At 36.8% G+C, this 17,943-nt stretch overlaps 3 protein-coding genes across 6 annotated transcripts; 2 read left to right on the top strand and 1 right to left on the bottom strand.

Annotated features, from left to right (window-relative positions):
* Nucleotides 1-1,669: 1,669 nt before the first annotated feature.
* On the bottom strand, nucleotides 1,670-15,458 carry LOC110372380 (THO complex subunit 2). Of its 4 annotated transcripts, none has more exons than XM_064036663.1 (31): nucleotides 15,203-15,458; nucleotides 14,356-14,521; nucleotides 13,964-14,205; nucleotides 13,748-13,881; nucleotides 13,407-13,663; nucleotides 13,168-13,317; nucleotides 12,920-13,089; nucleotides 12,489-12,654; nucleotides 12,238-12,407; nucleotides 11,964-12,162; nucleotides 10,913-11,160; nucleotides 10,551-10,668; nucleotides 10,341-10,473; nucleotides 10,096-10,259; nucleotides 9,731-9,987; nucleotides 9,487-9,646; nucleotides 8,467-8,715; nucleotides 8,043-8,120; nucleotides 7,541-7,683; nucleotides 6,938-7,106; nucleotides 6,741-6,854; nucleotides 6,002-6,125; nucleotides 5,609-5,693; nucleotides 5,444-5,513; nucleotides 5,268-5,337; nucleotides 5,147-5,187; nucleotides 3,719-3,820; nucleotides 3,081-3,138; nucleotides 2,887-2,954; nucleotides 2,169-2,221; nucleotides 1,670-1,781 (listed from the first exon to the last, which is right to left on the bottom strand). In XM_064036663.1, the coding sequence occupies exons 1-31, from the start codon at nucleotides 15,268-15,270 to the stop codon at nucleotides 1,748-1,750; spliced, it is 4,260 nt and encodes a 1,419-aa protein (XP_063892733.1). In that variant the 5' UTR covers nucleotides 15,271-15,458; the 3' UTR covers nucleotides 1,670-1,747. The 4 variants fall into 4 exon arrangements, with proteins under 4 accessions (XP_063892733.1, XP_063892734.1, XP_063892730.1 ...); XM_064036664.1 differs by having other exon boundaries at nucleotides 2,887-2,957; nucleotides 6,002-6,110; nucleotides 15,203-15,457; XM_064036660.1 differs by having other exon boundaries at nucleotides 2,887-2,957; nucleotides 15,203-15,456.
* Nucleotides 15,459-15,630: 172 nt separating this feature from the next.
* On the top strand, nucleotides 15,631-16,297 carry LOC110372379 (small ribosomal subunit protein bS6m). The gene has a single exon (XM_021329017.3). It carries the CDS (start codon nucleotides 15,720-15,722, stop codon nucleotides 16,170-16,172), a length of 453 nt encoding a protein of 150 aa, XP_021184692.1. The 5' UTR covers nucleotides 15,631-15,719; the 3' UTR covers nucleotides 16,173-16,297.
* Nucleotides 16,298-16,435: 138 nt separating this feature from the next.
* LOC110372377 (ferritin heavy chain) lies at nucleotides 16,436-17,930 on the top strand. The gene is made up of 2 exons (XM_021329016.3): nucleotides 16,436-17,644; nucleotides 17,721-17,930. The coding sequence occupies exons 1-2, from the start codon at nucleotides 17,240-17,242 to the stop codon at nucleotides 17,928-17,930; spliced, it is 615 nt and encodes a 204-aa protein (XP_021184691.3). The 5' UTR covers nucleotides 16,436-17,239.
* The last annotated feature ends 13 nt before the right edge of the window (nucleotides 17,931-17,943 follow it).

A 17,943-nucleotide genomic window follows, 5' to 3' on the forward strand; every position in this document is an offset into this window, starting at 1 on the left:
TATTAAAAAAAAAAATTTGCTCCAAATAAATAATAGGTAGGTAATACCTACATGTGAAACACCTGCGTTCCGAATCTGTCATTTGTATACTTAACCTCTTGCAGACTCGGACTTGCTAAAACTTTTTCTACAATGACGAAATTTTGTACCTGAAGTGATGGAGAAGGTAGTCAGGTATATGTGACGAATTTTCGAATTCATTGAGGCTCTGATTAATATTCGCTCAATGGATAGGTTTGTGCAAGTAAAATATGTAGGTAAACTTAATTTCGGAAGGCATGATAAGCTGTCATTTGAACATCTTTGGCACTCGTTACGGGTAGTCAGAAGCTAGAAAGTCTGACAACCAATCTTACCCAAGGGTATCGGGCTGCCCAGGTAACTGGGTCACATAGGTATTCGCTCCAAGTAAGACACTGGTACTCAGGTATCTGGTTAGACTAGAAGCCGACCCCAACATACTTGAGAAAAGGCTAGGCATATGATGATTGCTTTTGCATGAGAAATCAAGATACGGCCGAGAGTGTATTGATTTGTTTTCTACATGGAAATAGTAGGTACTTACCAAACATTTTACCTACTGACTAACTTGAGAACCACACTAAGTGCAGGTAGGTACTTATCTACTTACTAGTTTTTTAAATATTTATCTTCTTAGAAGCGGTCATCCGTCAGCTTAGTTAATTCCGTTCTTGAACGTTAGAGCGCTTTCAAACCGCTCACGATACATCCAAAAAAACAGAAGCCTATCGCGCGGTTTCTTGTGTCGTCGTTTGAACTAGTAGTTGTCAATTGTTTATTATCGCGCCATAAACGTACGATCCGCTTGCAATTTTTTTTGACAGGGCTGTTGTCTCTTCATCTTATTTGGTAGTAACCGTGTCTAAATCTCGGATGTTGTACTGCAGCCTTGATATCATGCGCCCTATTCACGTATGACGCGTCGTTTACCTTTAAAACGAATTAAGGTTCTGTATCAGGTAGGTACATTCTTACGTTACTAGTCTCCTACGAACCTGTCCCCTTCATAAGCATTAGTACCTGTCTAGGTATTGTTCAGATTCATTTTCATTCAACGAAGCTATAACTCGTGGCAGGTTAACTTATAGTTACCAGTACAAATTCTGTAGATTGATTCCATCCGGATATATCGTTGACGTAGACATCTTACCTAAGTGGAGTCATGAATCAGGGTTCCTCAATAACAGGGGCTTGATTCTGCGTATGTAATGTGACACTTGGATAACAATTTGATTCTCAATAGCAGTTTTAACATTTGCGGCAATTCTGGTCCTAATATAAGACCAATGAAATTCCATTGCTTTGCCATTGGTCTATCTATAAGGTAGTCGTAAATCATTTGCAGATAATAGGATTCATTATTGAATCACAGAAAAGGATAAAAACGTTCTTTAAAAACAAAATAGTAGTTCATATTAGCGGGATGCCCCATAAGCTTCAATCGTAATTGAATTTTAGTTGGATATCAATCTTGCCCCAGGGGCACCTTGAATTTTGGATTCAATAAAGTTTTTCTTCACTTTTTACAGACTTGAGATGTCCCCGATATGAATAATTTTAGTTTAAGCGCATTGTATATTTATATAAACGCGTTGATCCTTGCTTAAATAATAATGTACAGTTTTTTGTGTCTAAATAAAACTAAGGAGTTGTTTAACATTTTATTCTTAATGAAATCGTACCACAATTTTATTCTCATCTTCAATCCTTTTGTTTGCGTCGGTATTTATCTTCTTATTTTTGATTCATTCGATCGTCTAGTAAACATGTGTTAAGGCAATCCAATTTATGTAATAATGTATAATATTATAATAAAAAAAGGATGAAACCCTTTGCAAACGGAAAAGAATACGACAAAAATTATAGAAAAAATAATTTACGATAAAAAAAAATATCGCTGGCGGAAGTTAGTGTTCATAATTAGATTTGAATACAGTTATATGCACATTATGTCCTTCATTTTAAAATAAAGTTACTGTTCTTACCTCAAGGAACATAAATCAGTTTTTGTTGATTCTACAGCCAACTAAATATACATGAAGTTGCTGCATGTCCAGTCGGCAGTTAGGTTTAAAAACTTACCTTAAGTAGGTACTTAGTAAAATGAAATTTGTAGCAAAAAGTGTTTTAAAACTTAAAAAGGATATTGTTTATTATCTCTTGGTTCTTCGTGTGAACGATCTCGGAAGGGTGATTTCTCCTGTGGATACAGAATACACAATTATTTATATCCAGATACTACCCGTACAGATGAAGAATGGGATTAGAGAATCGCCTGATCTATTTACTTTTCACTCGCACGCTTTTGGGTCTATCTTTACACATGTCTGTACCGACCGCGGAGCAAGGAAAGATGAACGAAGGTGGGTCAGTCACCTTCTTCTAGGCCAAATACGTACGGTGTGCAAGACTTTATTGGAAGTGGGTTGATAGTTGATAACTAAATGTTATTACATGCATGGAGCTCTCTGCATCTGTCTGTATTATCGTAGCTCCAAAATGGGTTTGCAGTGATGATAGAGACTTTACAGACAAATGACATTGACACATATAGTAATGGATCACCAGTGGCGGATCTACTGTAGTGGGCACTGAGGACATGCCCACAACCCTCATGATTACAAACGACTTTCCCAAAAAAGATTTTTTATTCTCGTAAGTTCCACTTAGCAAAACAGTTGCCTGAAACTTAACACTAGTGCCTTCTCCTGATGAGCTGTTGCGGTATTGTGGTGAAACTAATGAAAATATAAGTTAGAAGGAATGTTGAAAAGTTGTTTTGAATTCTGATTAGTAGTGTTGTTGCATTAATACGTAACAAAGATTAAATTTAAAATTGCCATGCACAACACAAACACGTCTTACCCTTTTATGGTATTTCTCGTAGTGATGATCTTCTTGAGAACCATTTTGATGGCTTCCCATTTTGATGACTGCTAAAATAACATCAGTTTATTAGTATCTAGTTGTATCACGACAATATTGACTAAGCTATCGATATGCGATATTGCCCATAAAATGGTGTGTTAAATATGAAAAAAGTCTATAAAGCAACGTACCTTTCTGTTCATCACGCCGCCGTTTTTGCTCCAAAATCACGGATTCCTCTGCTCTATCCTGCAAGATAATATCATATCTTTTAAACCATTTTTATCTGATATGTCAGTAAGTAGAACCGTTTCGTAAAGCTTTTTAGAGATAGATAGATTTCAAATTTTTATCTTATACGTTTGTGTATATTGAGCCTAATACATACATCAGAATAACATATAGGCTATTTTTGCTGCGAGAAGAAGTTACCTCAACAAGTGGCTGAAACCGCAGACGGAATGTAAATAAATCTAGCTAAATAAAATATTACAAACTAGCTTTCGCCCGCAGTTTCACCCACTTCCCCAAAATTAACATTAGTAATAGTTCCTCTGATAAATTCTGAATGTCTTCTCAGTGAGTTCAATGAGTCAGATAATCAATATTTTAGTAGAAGCTAGCAGAATAATATAATAATATAAGAATATAAGTCTCGAAAAAAAAATTTGCATTCGTAGCAGAGTGGACTAAAACAGTAAAAAATAGGTACTTGATTCATCTGCAAGCAGCACAAAAATTAAGTAATAGTCGGTGAGCATATCTATGTGATCAAACTTTAATAATTAGAAAAGGTATATTTTTATATTGCAGTTTTTGCGTTACTTACCCTTTTGCGATTCATCTTACGTTCTTTGCGTTCATCACCCCTTAATTTGGCCTTTCGTTTTTCCTTCTCTGGAGAACGTTCTTCTATCTCTTTGCTACCCTGCTTTTGCAGAAAATTAATATTAACTTTTGACACAGTAGACAAAAATGAGTACTAAAATACAATCTGCACTTCGATTTACTTTACAAAGCTTTATTATAATGATTAATTTCTAAAATAATATTGTCAGTCAAAAGGGACTATGAATAAAGAAATCTTCCACTCTCTTTCACTGCGACTCCAGCGTGATCTTAATCCTTTTCAATATGTTCCGTTTTATTTATTTATGTCCAGTTTGGCAGCAACAGAAGTTTATAACTTCTTTGCTTCAAATCTTTAAATTGGTGAGATTCTTCATTGTTCTGCGTAATCATGATCCATTTATTAGATGTTATCCATTGAACTGTTGTCTTGGTTTCAACTTGTACTTGGAAAGGTGATGTACAGTCCTTAAAGTTTTTAGTGTTTACGATGATTTCTTTACTTGTTTCATGATGTTTTTGTGCATATCTTCCATATTCAAATTTCTTGTTTGGTAACTACCAGCAATGTCTTCAAGAGTTTCCTTGTTTTGAGATATTTTTGATTAACATTCTTTATAGAATTTTATCAGTTTCAAAATATATTCTTTATTCACAGGACCTTTAGACTGAAATTCTAGAACATAATTCCTTACCGTATTTCATCGGACTGGGCTGAGTGGACTTACGATACACACGATGTTTTTTCCTTCGGTTTTAATTTGTATCTTGCATTTTACTTTGTATTTTAGAGCACTAAATCTTGAACTTTTACTGAGATTTTTATTATTATAATTTTATCTTCCACTTGATGAATTATAAGATTTGGATCTTGCACTCCCCTCCTTTGTTCCTCGCATAATTTTCATAGATATTAATGGTCCTCTTCTTGGCAGGATCGCCAGTTTCATAGACGAAGGTAAGGTTGTTACTATATTACTTTGATTGTAAATCCGTTAACTTAACAATTTGCATTCCATAAGTGATAAGTATTTCTTCTGTTATGTTGCAGACTCCTTGTTTAGTTGCAAAAAAATATTCAGTCTTCTCTAGTTCACACGACGCTAAAATCCTCTTCTTATTCATGCAGCGATTTAAATTTTAGATGACTATATTCGAAGTAAATTTTTCACAGGTTCTATTTTTATTTGTTTAGATTATTGATTTTTATGTATTATTATTATTTTATAGGCACTTTAAAAGTCTATAGTCTATATTGCACTGGATTTCACATAGTCCCGATGATCTTGATGAACACTGATTTTATTTTTGATTTTAGTAGATCGTGCGGCACATCGTGGTCGGTCCAGCCCAATCCTCAGTCCGGTGCGAGCGCGATGCAAGGTCGGTTTATTACAACAATACTCACCTTGCCATTGCCGCTGTTCTCTACTTTACGACGTTTCACATCTGAAAAAAGATCAGTTCATTTATTTATGTCATACAAAGTGATCGTGACGTAAGGTGCTTGAATTTATTTATTTGTTTACCTCGTTCTATATCATCGGGAGCACTGCGATGATCATGTGGCGGTGATATTGTTTCCAGATAACGTTCCTCCTGAATAAATTGTATTTTATTAATACAAAAAAATGATCATCATTTTATCGTATCCACTATAGCTTGCAGCCTACAGGGAGACAATACAGATCAGTTATTAACTTACCCTATGAGAGCGTTCCCGTGGAGATCTATCTTTGCTTCTGATTTCTTCTTTGCCCCTTTCCTTAAGAGATCTAGAATATTAAATGATGTATTAGTTATTAAATTGAATTTACTTAATTTTATTGACTGTTTTCTCATTCGTAATTAACAGTAGAACAATACATACGATCGTGACTCCCGTTTTGACTCCTTTTCCCGCTCAGGGTCTTCTCGACGTCTGTCACTGGACCTAGACTCTTTTTTTTCAGCATCTAAAGTACAAAACATAATTTTGCTGAATATTTTATTAATAAATTTCGATATAAACATTATCCTATTCCATTTTAGAAAAACTTTTTAATTAAAAAAAGTCCCACCTGTGTCACTTTCCATTTATGATACGTTAACGAGCTTCAGATAGCGAATATTAATAATATTATAAAGAGGAAAGGTTTGATTGTTTTACACGAGTAGGCTCCGAAACTACGGAAAAATTCTTCCACTTTTGTTTGGGTCGCTTGACTATCCCCGAGTAACACAGACTGTATTTTTACAACAACTAATAATATAGATAAGTTACCGAGTGGCTGCGGCGGCGAGGCGGCAGTGTCCTGGTCGGGCTTGGCGGCGACGGGCTCGTCCTTGGCGGCGGGCGGCGCGGCGCTCGGCAGCTTGTGCTTGTCGCCCACCTGCGGCACCACGCACTTAGCTCTGTATTATATACTGCCTGCCTAATTCACAACGCGACCACCACAAAAAAGGCACCAAAAGTCCAACTCAGTTAAAGTAACAAACTACCTACCTACACACACATAACGCCTTCTTAGTAGAATTGTAACAACTATTGCTAGTCTAAAGTTACAGATGATTACTTATGGTATAGTCAGCAAAAAACCTACAACACCTCAAACCCTTCCACAATACTTCCCCAACCCAAAACCAGTCAGGAGAAAGGCGCAGACATACCACTAGTGTTACCCTTTCTTCCCAACGTAAATATTGTTAAAAAAAAGTCAGCAACAAAAGTCCAACTCAGTCAAAGTGACAAAATACCTACACACTCATAATGGCTTCTAAATGAAATTGTAACGATTGCTTCTCTAACGTAACAGATTATTTATCGAGCTTTCTTATGGGGTTTGATAATTTAAAGAAAAGGTTGATCTGTTGAACCTTAAAGTTAATAAATCGATACCGCTCGACTCGTAACAATATCAGAAAATTTAAGCTAGACATGACTGAATGGCGTTGGTCAGACAAAGAGATAGCTGTGATCAATTCGCTTCGAAGCTTTTAAATCAAACATAAGTGATTCTTACCTGATGAAAATCACTTTCCCGCATCATGTTAGGTCCTTTATGCCGCAACTGGCCACTGTAACCCGTTGCTAGCACATATAGATCTTGCCGCTGCGTCTTTTCCTCTTCTTTGACCTGAAAGTAAATATAAAATACAATATTATTTATTCACACATAGGGAAGTTATATAAAAATTAATATTTTCTGTTATTACTCACTTTGTCGATTTTTCGTTCGATGATTTGAGCCAGTTTGGCCAGCACGGGGAAGTGCGGTAAGACTCTTATAAGCACAATAAGTGCGTTTCGTATCTGCACGTAATCACCCGAGTCCAGACATACAACCATGGCTTTAGTGATCTTGTAATGCCACTTGTGGCAAACGTGTCTGAAAATCAATTATGACACATCATTACTTCAAGAGAAGTGAAAAATTACAATGACATTTTTATTTCGTCATTATCATCATCTGCCTAGAGTTTTTCCAACTATGTTAGGGTCGGCACCCAGTCTACCCAGATGCTGCTGTGTAGTGTTTTACAAGGAGCGACTGCCTATCTGACTTCCTTAACCTGTCATTTTTTATTTTGCATAGTTAAATATTTGGTAGGTAGCCAACAGGCTGCAAAATTAAAACTTGTGATATTTTTATACAATTTTCAATTATTGTGTACGTCTTTAGAAGTTTTTTAATACATACATACGTAAAAAGAAACCTAGATATCTTAAACTTGTGTTGTCTCATTTAACTGTGAAAAAAGTCTCAAAAATCTATCAAACCTTACAATTATTTATATGTAATTTCCAAAAAAACAGTCATACCTATAATTCTCGTATCCGACGTGATCATTGGCCTCAGTGAACTGGTTGGAGACGCGGTACTTGGTGACGAAGCCGGGGTAGTGAGCACACTCGCGGTGGAACGTATCCTTGTCGCCGTGCCAGCGCATCGCCGTGCCCAGCACCTTGTTATATATGTACCACATTACTATTATAAATACTTCATATCAATTAATTGAACTTATAACAACATTTTTAAAGTATTTTTGTATATCTCGACCAGACCATGGGACCAGAGAGTACCGGATTTTTGGAAGGCGAACGTGGGTCCGAAGCCAACACGCTGACGCTGAAGCCCTTTTGAGACATGTTTTATTGAAATGGTGACACAAAACCCGAGGATTGTCCCTGTATACACTACAGAAATGTACCCCAGGACAATCTGCGCTAAACTATTGCTTGCTATGGAATAAATCTACTTGGGCTATTGTGATGGGATGCTAATGGACTGGGTAGAGGGATATATGTATTAATATTACTATACCTTGCAGAGGAACGTGCCGTACCGCGCCGCCTCGCCTTCCGTGCATGACATCACCGAGTATGTGATATCGCAGAATAGCTGCAACATAAGCTCAATATAATATATAGTTTCTTTGTTCCCTTGTTGGTTTCTTTTTATGCAAAGATGGCATTAGAACTATTTAAAACTTAAATCTCAAATGTTCAATATTAGCCAAAAGTGACCATACATATAAAACGTAAAGTTGATATGAAGGTGCACAAACACAAAAAGATCGTCAATTTATTTTCAACATGTAAGTAGGTATGTTTATGATGTTTTTTTTTCTGACGTAAAAGTCGATATCGTTCCGTAGGTAACTTTCTTTGATCTTTGACTCGGTTTCGTTTCAGCCACTCGCGCAATCCCCTGTGACGTTAAAGAAATCGTCGCGAAGTACACTCACTCTATCGTAGCACAGCAGCGTGGAGAAGTTGGGCGTCCGCAGCGAGTGCACGGTGTGCACGAACTCGGCGCAGTAGAGCGCGTCGGCCGCCGTGAACACGCAGCGCGGGAACAGGCACAGCTGCATGAGGCGCGTGACGGTCTCGTTCTTGGCGGACTTGGCGGCGCGCGCGGGGAACCAGCCGCCGCACTCCCGCGCCAGCCGCGCCACCACGCGCCGCACGTGCTCCTGCTGCCGCCGACGCTCCTCCTGCGGACAAGCGATGCGAGGCAATATACTCGTCTGCTATCAGCACACTATACATACTTTCTTTATTTACTCTTTCCATCATTGACATAATTTCTGGTAATACTCGATGTCTTTCCGAAAGTAAATTCCGAGCACAAGTATACGTAGCACCCATAGGCTCCGCTCGCAACACACTGATACCCAGAATTGGTTTCTGAACAGCGATTCAAACGACATTCCGTGAACAAAAAGGTCGACAAGAAGTAGACTATTGACGACGTCTGTTTCAATGAGGGTTTTCTAAAATGGCGTCCACGAGGTGGCAGCACCGAGTCGTCAGGTCCAGGTAACTGTCAAAGTGCTTATCTTTACTATGAATAGTGAACGATTTTAGTGTTTTTTTTTTTTTTATTTTATAATTAAAGCACTGCATTATTGTTTTACTATTGCGGTTGAGTAAATAAAAAAAACTAAATCATATTGTGTTAACAAATTTTTCAACAAGCTTTTCCTTAGTACCAGTGACTTTTGCACCCTCTCTCTCAATTTTTAGTTCGGAAACCTTATTCTGACCGTAGTCCATAATAAAATCAATAACACTTCCAATATAACAGAATTTCAATAAACAATAAGTTCGGACCCTACAATTCCATACTATTTGACAGCTGTTTGGACCAGACGCATACGTGGCGCCACCCTGTGGCAGAAAAAATTGAGAAGACCCTCATTGATGGTTAAACCATAACACACAAATAGAAATACAAAGTGAAAGGGAATGGATTAAAACCGCACCTGGAGTTTGTCAATAAGCGCGTTGAATCGCTCCTGTTCCTTCTTTCCCTTTGTACCTTGGGACGAGTCCTTGGTTGCATTGGCCGCCGCAATTTTGAGACGACCGATTTCTCTATCGTAACTTTCCTCCGGAACCCGAAGGTCATACATTGACAGTGACCTACAAAATTATTTCATATTTTAGGTTTATCGATCCTGATTCCTTGAATCTCGTGCCTTGAATCTGACTAGTTGTGTCACTCACCAAAATGTCACATAAAATTCGGGAGAAATATCCTCCCAAACCTTATTGGGTAATATAGGAGTTACGGACAGAACAATAGGTTCTAGTGCCTCCTGTGCAGCCTGAGTGTATCTTTCAATACTTTTCTCTGAAGACTCCGTCTTGCTATCTGATTGTTTCCGTAGAGCTTCAACTCTGGCGGCAATTTTTTGAGCCAATACAGGACGGTGCAGGAAAAATGCTACATCTGCATCCACATGATAATCTCGAAGTAATTCCTGAACAATAATGTTATTGTTAATACATTTTGAATAATAAAATGACACAGTATTCAAATGCCACAAAATGAAAAGTAACAAAAAAGCTTTTGCAAAAAAAGGTTGTACCTGCAGGGGCGGTAATCTCGCGGCATATTCATCAGGGGCATGAGATGATGCCAAAAAGGTACCAAGTTGTACTAAAGCATCTTGACATTGATCGGCTAATCTGCCGACAACTTTTAGCTGTGACCCTGGTGGCTCACCACTTGAGGAAAGGTCTTCGTCGTATTCTGTTAAAAGAAAAGTACAGTATTTAGCACTCACAATTCTATACATATGTCATGCATAATCTCAAGGGTTTTTGAACAAACCTTTCCAAACACAACAATGACGCTGTTGTGCAGCTAGTATACACAACGAAATGTCCAAATTATTCCCGACGATAGCTTCTTTTAATCTGGCTGACGATCGTTTCGTGTTCCTCACTTGAGAAAAGTATCCAGCCTGAAAAAAAGTGTATAATAATATTTTTGTTCCAAACTGAGCTGCATTATTTTGATACTGTTTTTTAAATTAATTACCTCGCCTTTCAAGAGTTCGCCTCCAGCCATTGCCTCCAACTGTTCGGGTGTCATTTCTTCAGCGGCCTCTATACCGGCCATCTTCTGAACAATCTCTTTGAGGATCAGCAGGTCTTGACTGAAACAATTCATATACATGCAATCCTTATTTCAAACTAACAAATGCTTCGAATCTTACAATATTTCTAGAATTGGAGAACTGTATTAAAAGCATTTTTTTCTTCGTCGCGTTCACTGGACGACAAGGTATATAAGAATTTACTTCTATTTTATTACTTATACCTTTATATAAGAATATTCCAACTTTCTGTGCTATCTATTTTTTTTTTATTAGAAAAATAAAAGCCTGCAAGAATACAAACCTCTGCTGCGCCTTAAGCCTGTTAGCAACGAACTGCAGCAAGGCCGTGAGCTCGATGTTGTGCTTCTTGAAGGCGGCGCCGGCGAAGGCCGCCAGCGCCTGCAGCCACGCGGGGTGCGCCGCGCCGCCGCCCGCGCGGCCCCCGCACAGCGCCTCCAGCAGGCAGTAGCCCAGCACGTCCAGCGACAGCGACGTCAGGTACTTCAGCGACTCCACCACCGGCCCGATCAGGTTGTCGTATGTTTGGATCTGATACACACAAATGGGAAAAAATATGGATACTGTTTCGTAAGTACAGCTTGTGTCAAATAAAGGACAATGGGCGATTCCGGTCCAAATGTCCACCACGAACGAGACCTATATGGCTAGATAGCCCGTTAAATGTAGAACATTTTTTGTTATGAAAGTAAAAAAAAATATAATGCCAGAAAAAAGTTATAGCAAAATCAAATACAACATTTTACCGATTTTTTCAATTTAATTTTTTCAATTACTTTTCGTGATGTTCGATTTTCGTACTTTCTGTAACTTCTGACAAAATAGAATTGTTCATTATTAGAGAGAAGACACCACCAGTTACCGCTGGAACCAGGAACCGCTGAGTATATTTAAGCACTTCTGGCGCCTCAATTGGTTAGTGATTCGTACATCCATCGGGCAAAATTATGGGCTGTTTATATGCAAATATGTCTTACACATCTTAGTTTTAGATAAAATGCGGAAATGGAAGCGGAATAAAATAAAAAATTATAATGATAACATACAAAAACGACCGAAAATTAAGAACACATTTTTGGCTATAACTTTTTTTTGGCATTGCTTTTTTTTTTACTTTCTTAGTAAAAGTTACTCTAATTTAAGTGGACTATTTAATTATATAGGTCTCGTTCGTGGTGGACATTTGGACCAGACTTCATACATTCTTGCCCAATCTCCTTTGACCCTCTAAAGTAGGAGAAAAAAATACTAACTGCATTTGATGAGCGCTATATAATAATGCTCATATTTCAACTTAATGGAATGCAAAAGTACAAAATAAAACTGTTGTTTACCTGTAGCAGCATATAGTCAAAAATTAAAGTAGGAGCAGCATGCGACAGTTTTCCAATCAGACGACCCTGAGGTTTTATATTTTCTTTGGAAACACGTTTCATTATGTGCTTTATTCTCTGCAAGGAGTTACCCCGCACACGCATCAGAGAGGGTATTCTTTCGGCAGCTTCGTTTTTCCAGCGTGAGTATAGGCAATACCTTTTGAAATGTGAATTTAGAGTTAATAAATGTTCCAATAAACATTATTGAGAATCCGCATGTTAGACAGCTTACCTGCATTGATACGGGTATAACTTCAACAAGGTATAGACTTCTTCAGCCATACAACAGTTACCATCCATCAAAGTCAAAGCTGGCAATATGGCGGCATCCAAAACTGTAAGCGCTTCATGATGTAATGGATCCTCTTTCATAGACCGCGCAGTTCTTAGGATACGAATTATCTACAATAAGAAAAATGGCGATTATACTTATCTTTTCAATATATATCATGTTCACATGACTTCAAAATATAATTTACTTACTTTGTACATTAAAATAGGATCATAATGAAGAGATGGTCCTAGCAGGATCAAAGCTGGAATGACAGTCTCTTTCATGTCTTCGAATGTCTTGCAAGCTGGGGGTGCCAGGCTTGACTTAAGAGGTGGGATAGGTTTGCCTATTATTTTTGGAGCAACTCGACAATTACTGAAAGAGAAATAGATAATATAAATTCATCTAATTCTGACCTACATTACATAGACAAAATAATGCTGGTTAAAATTTTAATGCTATTGATAAGGCGCAAAATTTTCCTTGTTTGTTCACGCATTGTGTAGGATAAATTATTTAGTCTCGAGTCAGAAATTCAGTACCTATTTGTACAGTTGTGTAAATATTTCAATACAAAACAAAGAAAAATATGTTACATAAAAAGAAACCTTATTATAAACGGTGATAAATTGATACTTACGATCTGTATATAGGCTCAACGAGAGCGTGAAGCATGTTACATAAGGCCACGGCAGGACGCTGAGGCATGATGTTGGTCGGCAAGCGAGCGGATAGGGCCGCGAATTCACGCCAAGCAGTCACCTTTAGCAAAGCTTCACATAGCACCAACTTCTGATTACCCCAATATTCCTAGTAAATACAGGAAAAAAAACATAAACATCACTTCTCTAGCATAAACAGCCAACTTATTTATTTAGCATAACATACCTGAGGATCAGCTGTGGCTTCAACATATTCTGTTGGCCCATTGGGTTGAGGTCCCTTAGTTGACACAATGCTTAATTTACGAATGTAGTCCTGTACAGTTTTCAATTCTTTTTCTGCTTCTTTGGCCATTATGGAGTCATCAGGACGTAACTATACAGAGAGAAAACATTATCATTACAGATGTTCCTAATAAAAATTAGAAATGTTATGTACTCAAATATGTATATATGTATACGTACCCATGGATATATGTCATCAAGAGATATGACCTGATGTTGCAAAAGCAAAGCTATTACAGTCATCAGTGGTGGTGGTTCTTTATAATTTTCAAGTACTTCCATGTTTCCAAGCTTAAAGCCCAAAACCTCAGAAATGACTTGGGGGTCACCCATGTAGTTCTTTATTAGTGGTATAAATAATTGATCTGAATGTGTTCTTGCCTCAAAAGATTCTAAAATTATATCTAGTGCCCTGTTGGGGTCCAAGTTGAAACAACCTGAAATTATTATTGAAATGTTATTGGTATATGTTTAATTTAATGATAATGATGATGCTACAATTTAATAACACTTGTGCTTACCTATTAGTGACTGAATGATTTCTAATAAATTCTTCCATTCTGTCTTCTCAATTATTTCCTGATTTAATTCAACAATTAACTTAGCGTATCCTTCACTTTCTTCCCTAAATAAATTAAACTTACGTTGTTTATAACTGAAAATCCAATAACATGTTAGAAAGTAACAATAATGGTTGAGCAAAATTGAAAATACATAAATATACCAAGAATACTCACTACAACTTAGTCTTGATTTTTATAAACTTAGTATAAAAGAGTTTATTTTTCAGAGTGCCAGCATCTTGTAGGGTGTCAATTTCCAACCTCTCTTTTAGGAGTTTATCTGATATGAATGGCTCTAATTCCCTAATAATGTGGCAGAAATTAGCGCGCTCTTCACTTTGCACATCTGTGCAGGTCTCTGCATCCAGCACACTGACTACATCTAGTATTATTGATGGGATATCTGCATGCAATACCTGCAAAATATTTCACCTTATATTTGAGCAATTTTTTGTATACTTTACATTGTGTGAGCATGTATTACAAAAATAGATGCTTAAATAACATTAATTAAAACATAAACTTAAACCACACGATAGGTATAGAGGTAAAACCTTTAAACTTACAGATATCTCCTTAAGGGCAGAGAGAACAGCTTCTTTCTTAAGATTCCCTCGAAGACCGCTGAGCAATAAGTCATATATTGTCTGAGATAATCCAGAAACTTTACCTGACTTTGTAAATAGTGGACTTCTTTCGTCATCTTTGATAAATTGAGTCACATGTTTCACACTGAAAGTAAATATTTAATCAACATGACCCATCTTTTTCATTTAATTGTTATTACAACTAAACTAAGACAGTAATAATTAATAAATACTGAAGAACAAGTTTAACATAATAACTGATATGTTTCTCTAAATTCAACAGGTACCATAATTTTAATCGATAGTGATTTGATTGTGAAGAGTTTAACTGAAATTAATTTATTTTTTTAGCTGCCTGCTTAAATTGCATTTAATAGCGACCCATACATTGTTATGAAGATGTACCAAGAATCAATAAATGTTACCCATAACCACAACTTCAGACATGTTTTTAACAAAGCTGTGTAATTACCATAGCCTTCTTGATCATGTGACACTTAATCAATTCAATTGATTTTCAATATGAGATCCAAGTAGTTTACTAAGCGGTAATATGATATTCATCTATTAGAGATCACCAAGTGATGAGAAATAAGCCAAACACATATTTTTCAATGTTATGTTGTAGATAAGTAAGAAATACAAAAGTTGTGTATGTTTGTACAGTATGAATTCAATAGTATTATTACTGATCTATTCATAATCCATTGCATGTAATTAAATACATAGGTAGGAGTTGATAATATTCACATCATAACTGGCTGGCTGACTAGAGGCAGAATACAAACCACTACCGTGGTTCATAACATAGAAATTTTAAACTTACAATTGCTCCTTTCCGGATTTGTCCCAAGTTTTACAGTAATCGGAAACAAATTTCGCATGTGATCCCATGGTTAGAATCAGGCGAAAAGATTTCCTTCCGATATTGTCAATTTACTATTTCATTCACCAAAGCATAGCACACGCTGTCGCCATGATTGATTTGCCTAGTGCGATTTTTTTTTTAATTCTTGCGTTTGCGTTCGCGTCATTTACAGTATGCTCAAAACGTTTCGAGTTCTTGATATTTTTCATGAAACCGAAGACTGAATGGAGATGCAGACGATAATATAAATACTCAGGGTCTAATAAAATGTGCAAGATTAATTCAAGCAGTTTTTAATTTCTTGAGAAAGAGCATTTTCCCGTTTAGAGGCATAGACCACATAGACTCAACACCCATCACCTTATGTCAAACTCAAATGAAATTGTCAAATGTCACCTGTAACTGTAACATTGTAATTCCATCAACATAACCTCTGCTTCTTCTTATTTCCTGAATTCCAAAATATATATTTATCATGCCTACCTACGAGCTAGCTCTTATGTTACGTGCGATGCCTAAACCGGAACTTAAAACTACTCTCAAAAGAATTTCTCAAGCAATTTTCGATCGAGGAGGTATCATAAGGAATATAGATAACCTGGGCTTCAGACCTATGCCTTACAAAACTACTGCTCATGGTATAGTTCACAAGGAAGCCAATTATTTTGTTTTCAAAATTGATACTGCGACCAAAGCAGTCTGGGATTTGAAAGAAGAATACAGCAGAGACGTGGATGTGATAAGGCGACGAATTTTTAAGAGTGAAGAAACTTGTGACAACAATTGCACTTTAGAAGAAGAACTTCTGCCACCGGCATACAGAGAAGAAGTCCAGAAAATGATTGAAGTTGGAAAAACACAAGTAAATCGATTCACACATAAATTCAAATACAATTCTGGCCTTGATTACTATCCTTTCCAAAAGTAAAACCTTTTCAGTAAGAAAAACATTAAGTTTAATTATAATGCAACCGTTAAGAAGTGTGAATAGTGTATAATATTTTAGGACCTACTTTAGTGATAATTAGTTTCAATAAATGTGTGTTAAATTAATTGATTTCTTTTAAATTCAAAGCCAAAACTATGTCTCTTTAAAAATCACTTTGTCTAATACTTCAAAACCCAGTCCAGTCAAATATCCAATGAGTAATGTTGAACCAACACTACACTGCAGATATCCTGGACACTGGACATCTGCCCATATCAGAATAGCATAGACCTTAACGTGATTTGGTATTTGGGGACGGAGGAAACCTATTTGATCGAAATAGGCAGATGGGCATTTCTCAATCCATCTCACCAGCAATGTCAAATTAATTATCGGGACACTAAATCGTTGAGATTGTGTCAATTCTAGTTAGAGCATTGTTTGAAGGTTATTGGCATGTGAAAAATTTGTAAAACATGCAAAGGGCTCTGGAAGGATCATTGGTTGGCTTTAGTCACAAAAAATCTGACACTCCCTCCTACTGAATGAATTTATAAAAAAATCAAGGCTTATGTCAAAAACTTCCGTCCGTTAGGCTTAGCACGCACAGCGATTAAACGCCCGCGTTTAACCACAGGTCTGAACCAGCAAAACTGTGCACTCATTACTGATTTTTTTCAGTGACTGATAAATAAATTGCAACTTGTTACGTTTTTACCGCGGTGTGTTTGTGTCCCAGGAGACGCATGTACGGCGCTTAATCGCATTCCGTTTTTATTCAATTTGATCTGAGGTAAATTTAAACAAATGTAGGCAAAACGCTAGTCGCAGTGCGTACATATTGATGCGCGTTGTTGCGTTTTTAGCTGTTCATAAACCACGCGCGTTTAATCGCAGTGCGTCCCAAGCTTTAGCTGGACGAGTCGTTACGTTTGCGTTTTGTACGTCGTTTTGAACCGGGCGTAAATGCCTACTAGAGTAGGGCGAAATGTCAATGTCTTGTATTTTTATTTACTAGGTATCAGACCAAAATCCCTAGTGTTTAATAAACTATCGAAATTCAACAGATGTTTTCGAAAAAAAATGTGTTCCTTTTTGAATTTTATGTTTGTAGAAAACAGTTTCCTATAATTTTATTAAATAGAAAAAACACATACTACAAAAGTAACTACAGCTCAAAAATTGAGGAATCAGTGAACAAACAAATTAAGGCGGAGCAGCAAGCTGGGCAGGATTATCTAAACATAGCTGTGACATTTCTTCATCCTTCGAAATCACAGTTTGGTGCTGGTGCATTTTTTATGAAAATGTATAAAGAAGAATTAGATCACATGCAGAAATTCATAAATTATCAGATATTGCGAGGGGGAACACCTTTGATATCTGGATTGGAACCACCAACCCCGCACAAGGATCTAACACTTCTTGACGCATTTAAACAAGGACTTTGTATGGAGAAAGAAATTACTGTGGTAAGATTTTTTTTCGGTGTTTATTCTTATATCAATTTATAGTATTGAAAGGCTTAGTCAGTGGGTTTCTTTCCAGCTTTTAGAAAATGGAGTTAAACTAGCTGAGGAACTCAAAGATTTTCACTATGCAGATTTCGTCACATCTCAATTTTTGACGGATCAAGTAAAATCTATTAATGAAATGGCTACCCACATAACAAAACTAATGGCAATTGGCGATAATACCCATGCCCTTTACCATTATGATTTAGAACTTGAAAGAATACATACACAGACAAGGCAGTAGTTAAATGAAACAC

The sequence above is a fragment of the Helicoverpa armigera genome, chromosome 10 (genome assembly GCF_030705265.1).
Source record: "Helicoverpa armigera isolate CAAS_96S chromosome 10, ASM3070526v1, whole genome shotgun sequence".
Classification (NCBI taxonomy): Eukaryota; Metazoa; Arthropoda; class Insecta; order Lepidoptera; family Noctuidae; genus Helicoverpa; species Helicoverpa armigera.

What these genes read in the sequence shown, in the direction of transcription:
- LOC110372377 (XM_021329016.3), top strand. Translation starts at nt 17,240, where the DNA reads ATGTTTTCGAAAAAAAATGTGTTCCTTTTTGAATTTTATGTTTGTAGA. An exon ending in TGGAGAAAGAAATTACTGTG is followed by an intron (nt 17,645 to 17,720) that starts GTAAGATTTTTT and finishes GTTTCTTTCCAG; the next exon opens with CTTTTAGAAAATGGAGTTAA.
- LOC110372379 (XM_021329017.3), top strand. Translation starts at nt 15,720, where the DNA reads ATGCCTACCTACGAGCTAGCTCTTATGTTACGTGCGATGCCTAAACCG.
- LOC110372380 (XM_064036660.1), bottom strand. Translation starts at nt 15,270, where the DNA reads ATGGGATCACATGCGAAATTTGTTTCCGATTACTGTAAAACTTGGGAC. An exon ending in CGCTGCTGTGCTACGATAGA is followed by an intron (nt 8,121 to 8,466) that starts GTGAGTGTACTT and finishes CTTATGTTGCAG; the next exon opens with CTATTCTGCGATATCACATA. An exon ending in GCGGCGTGATGAACAGAAAG is followed by an intron (nt 2,958 to 3,080) that starts GTACGTTGCTTT and finishes ATGTTATTTTAG; the next exon opens with CAGTCATCAAAATGGGAAGC.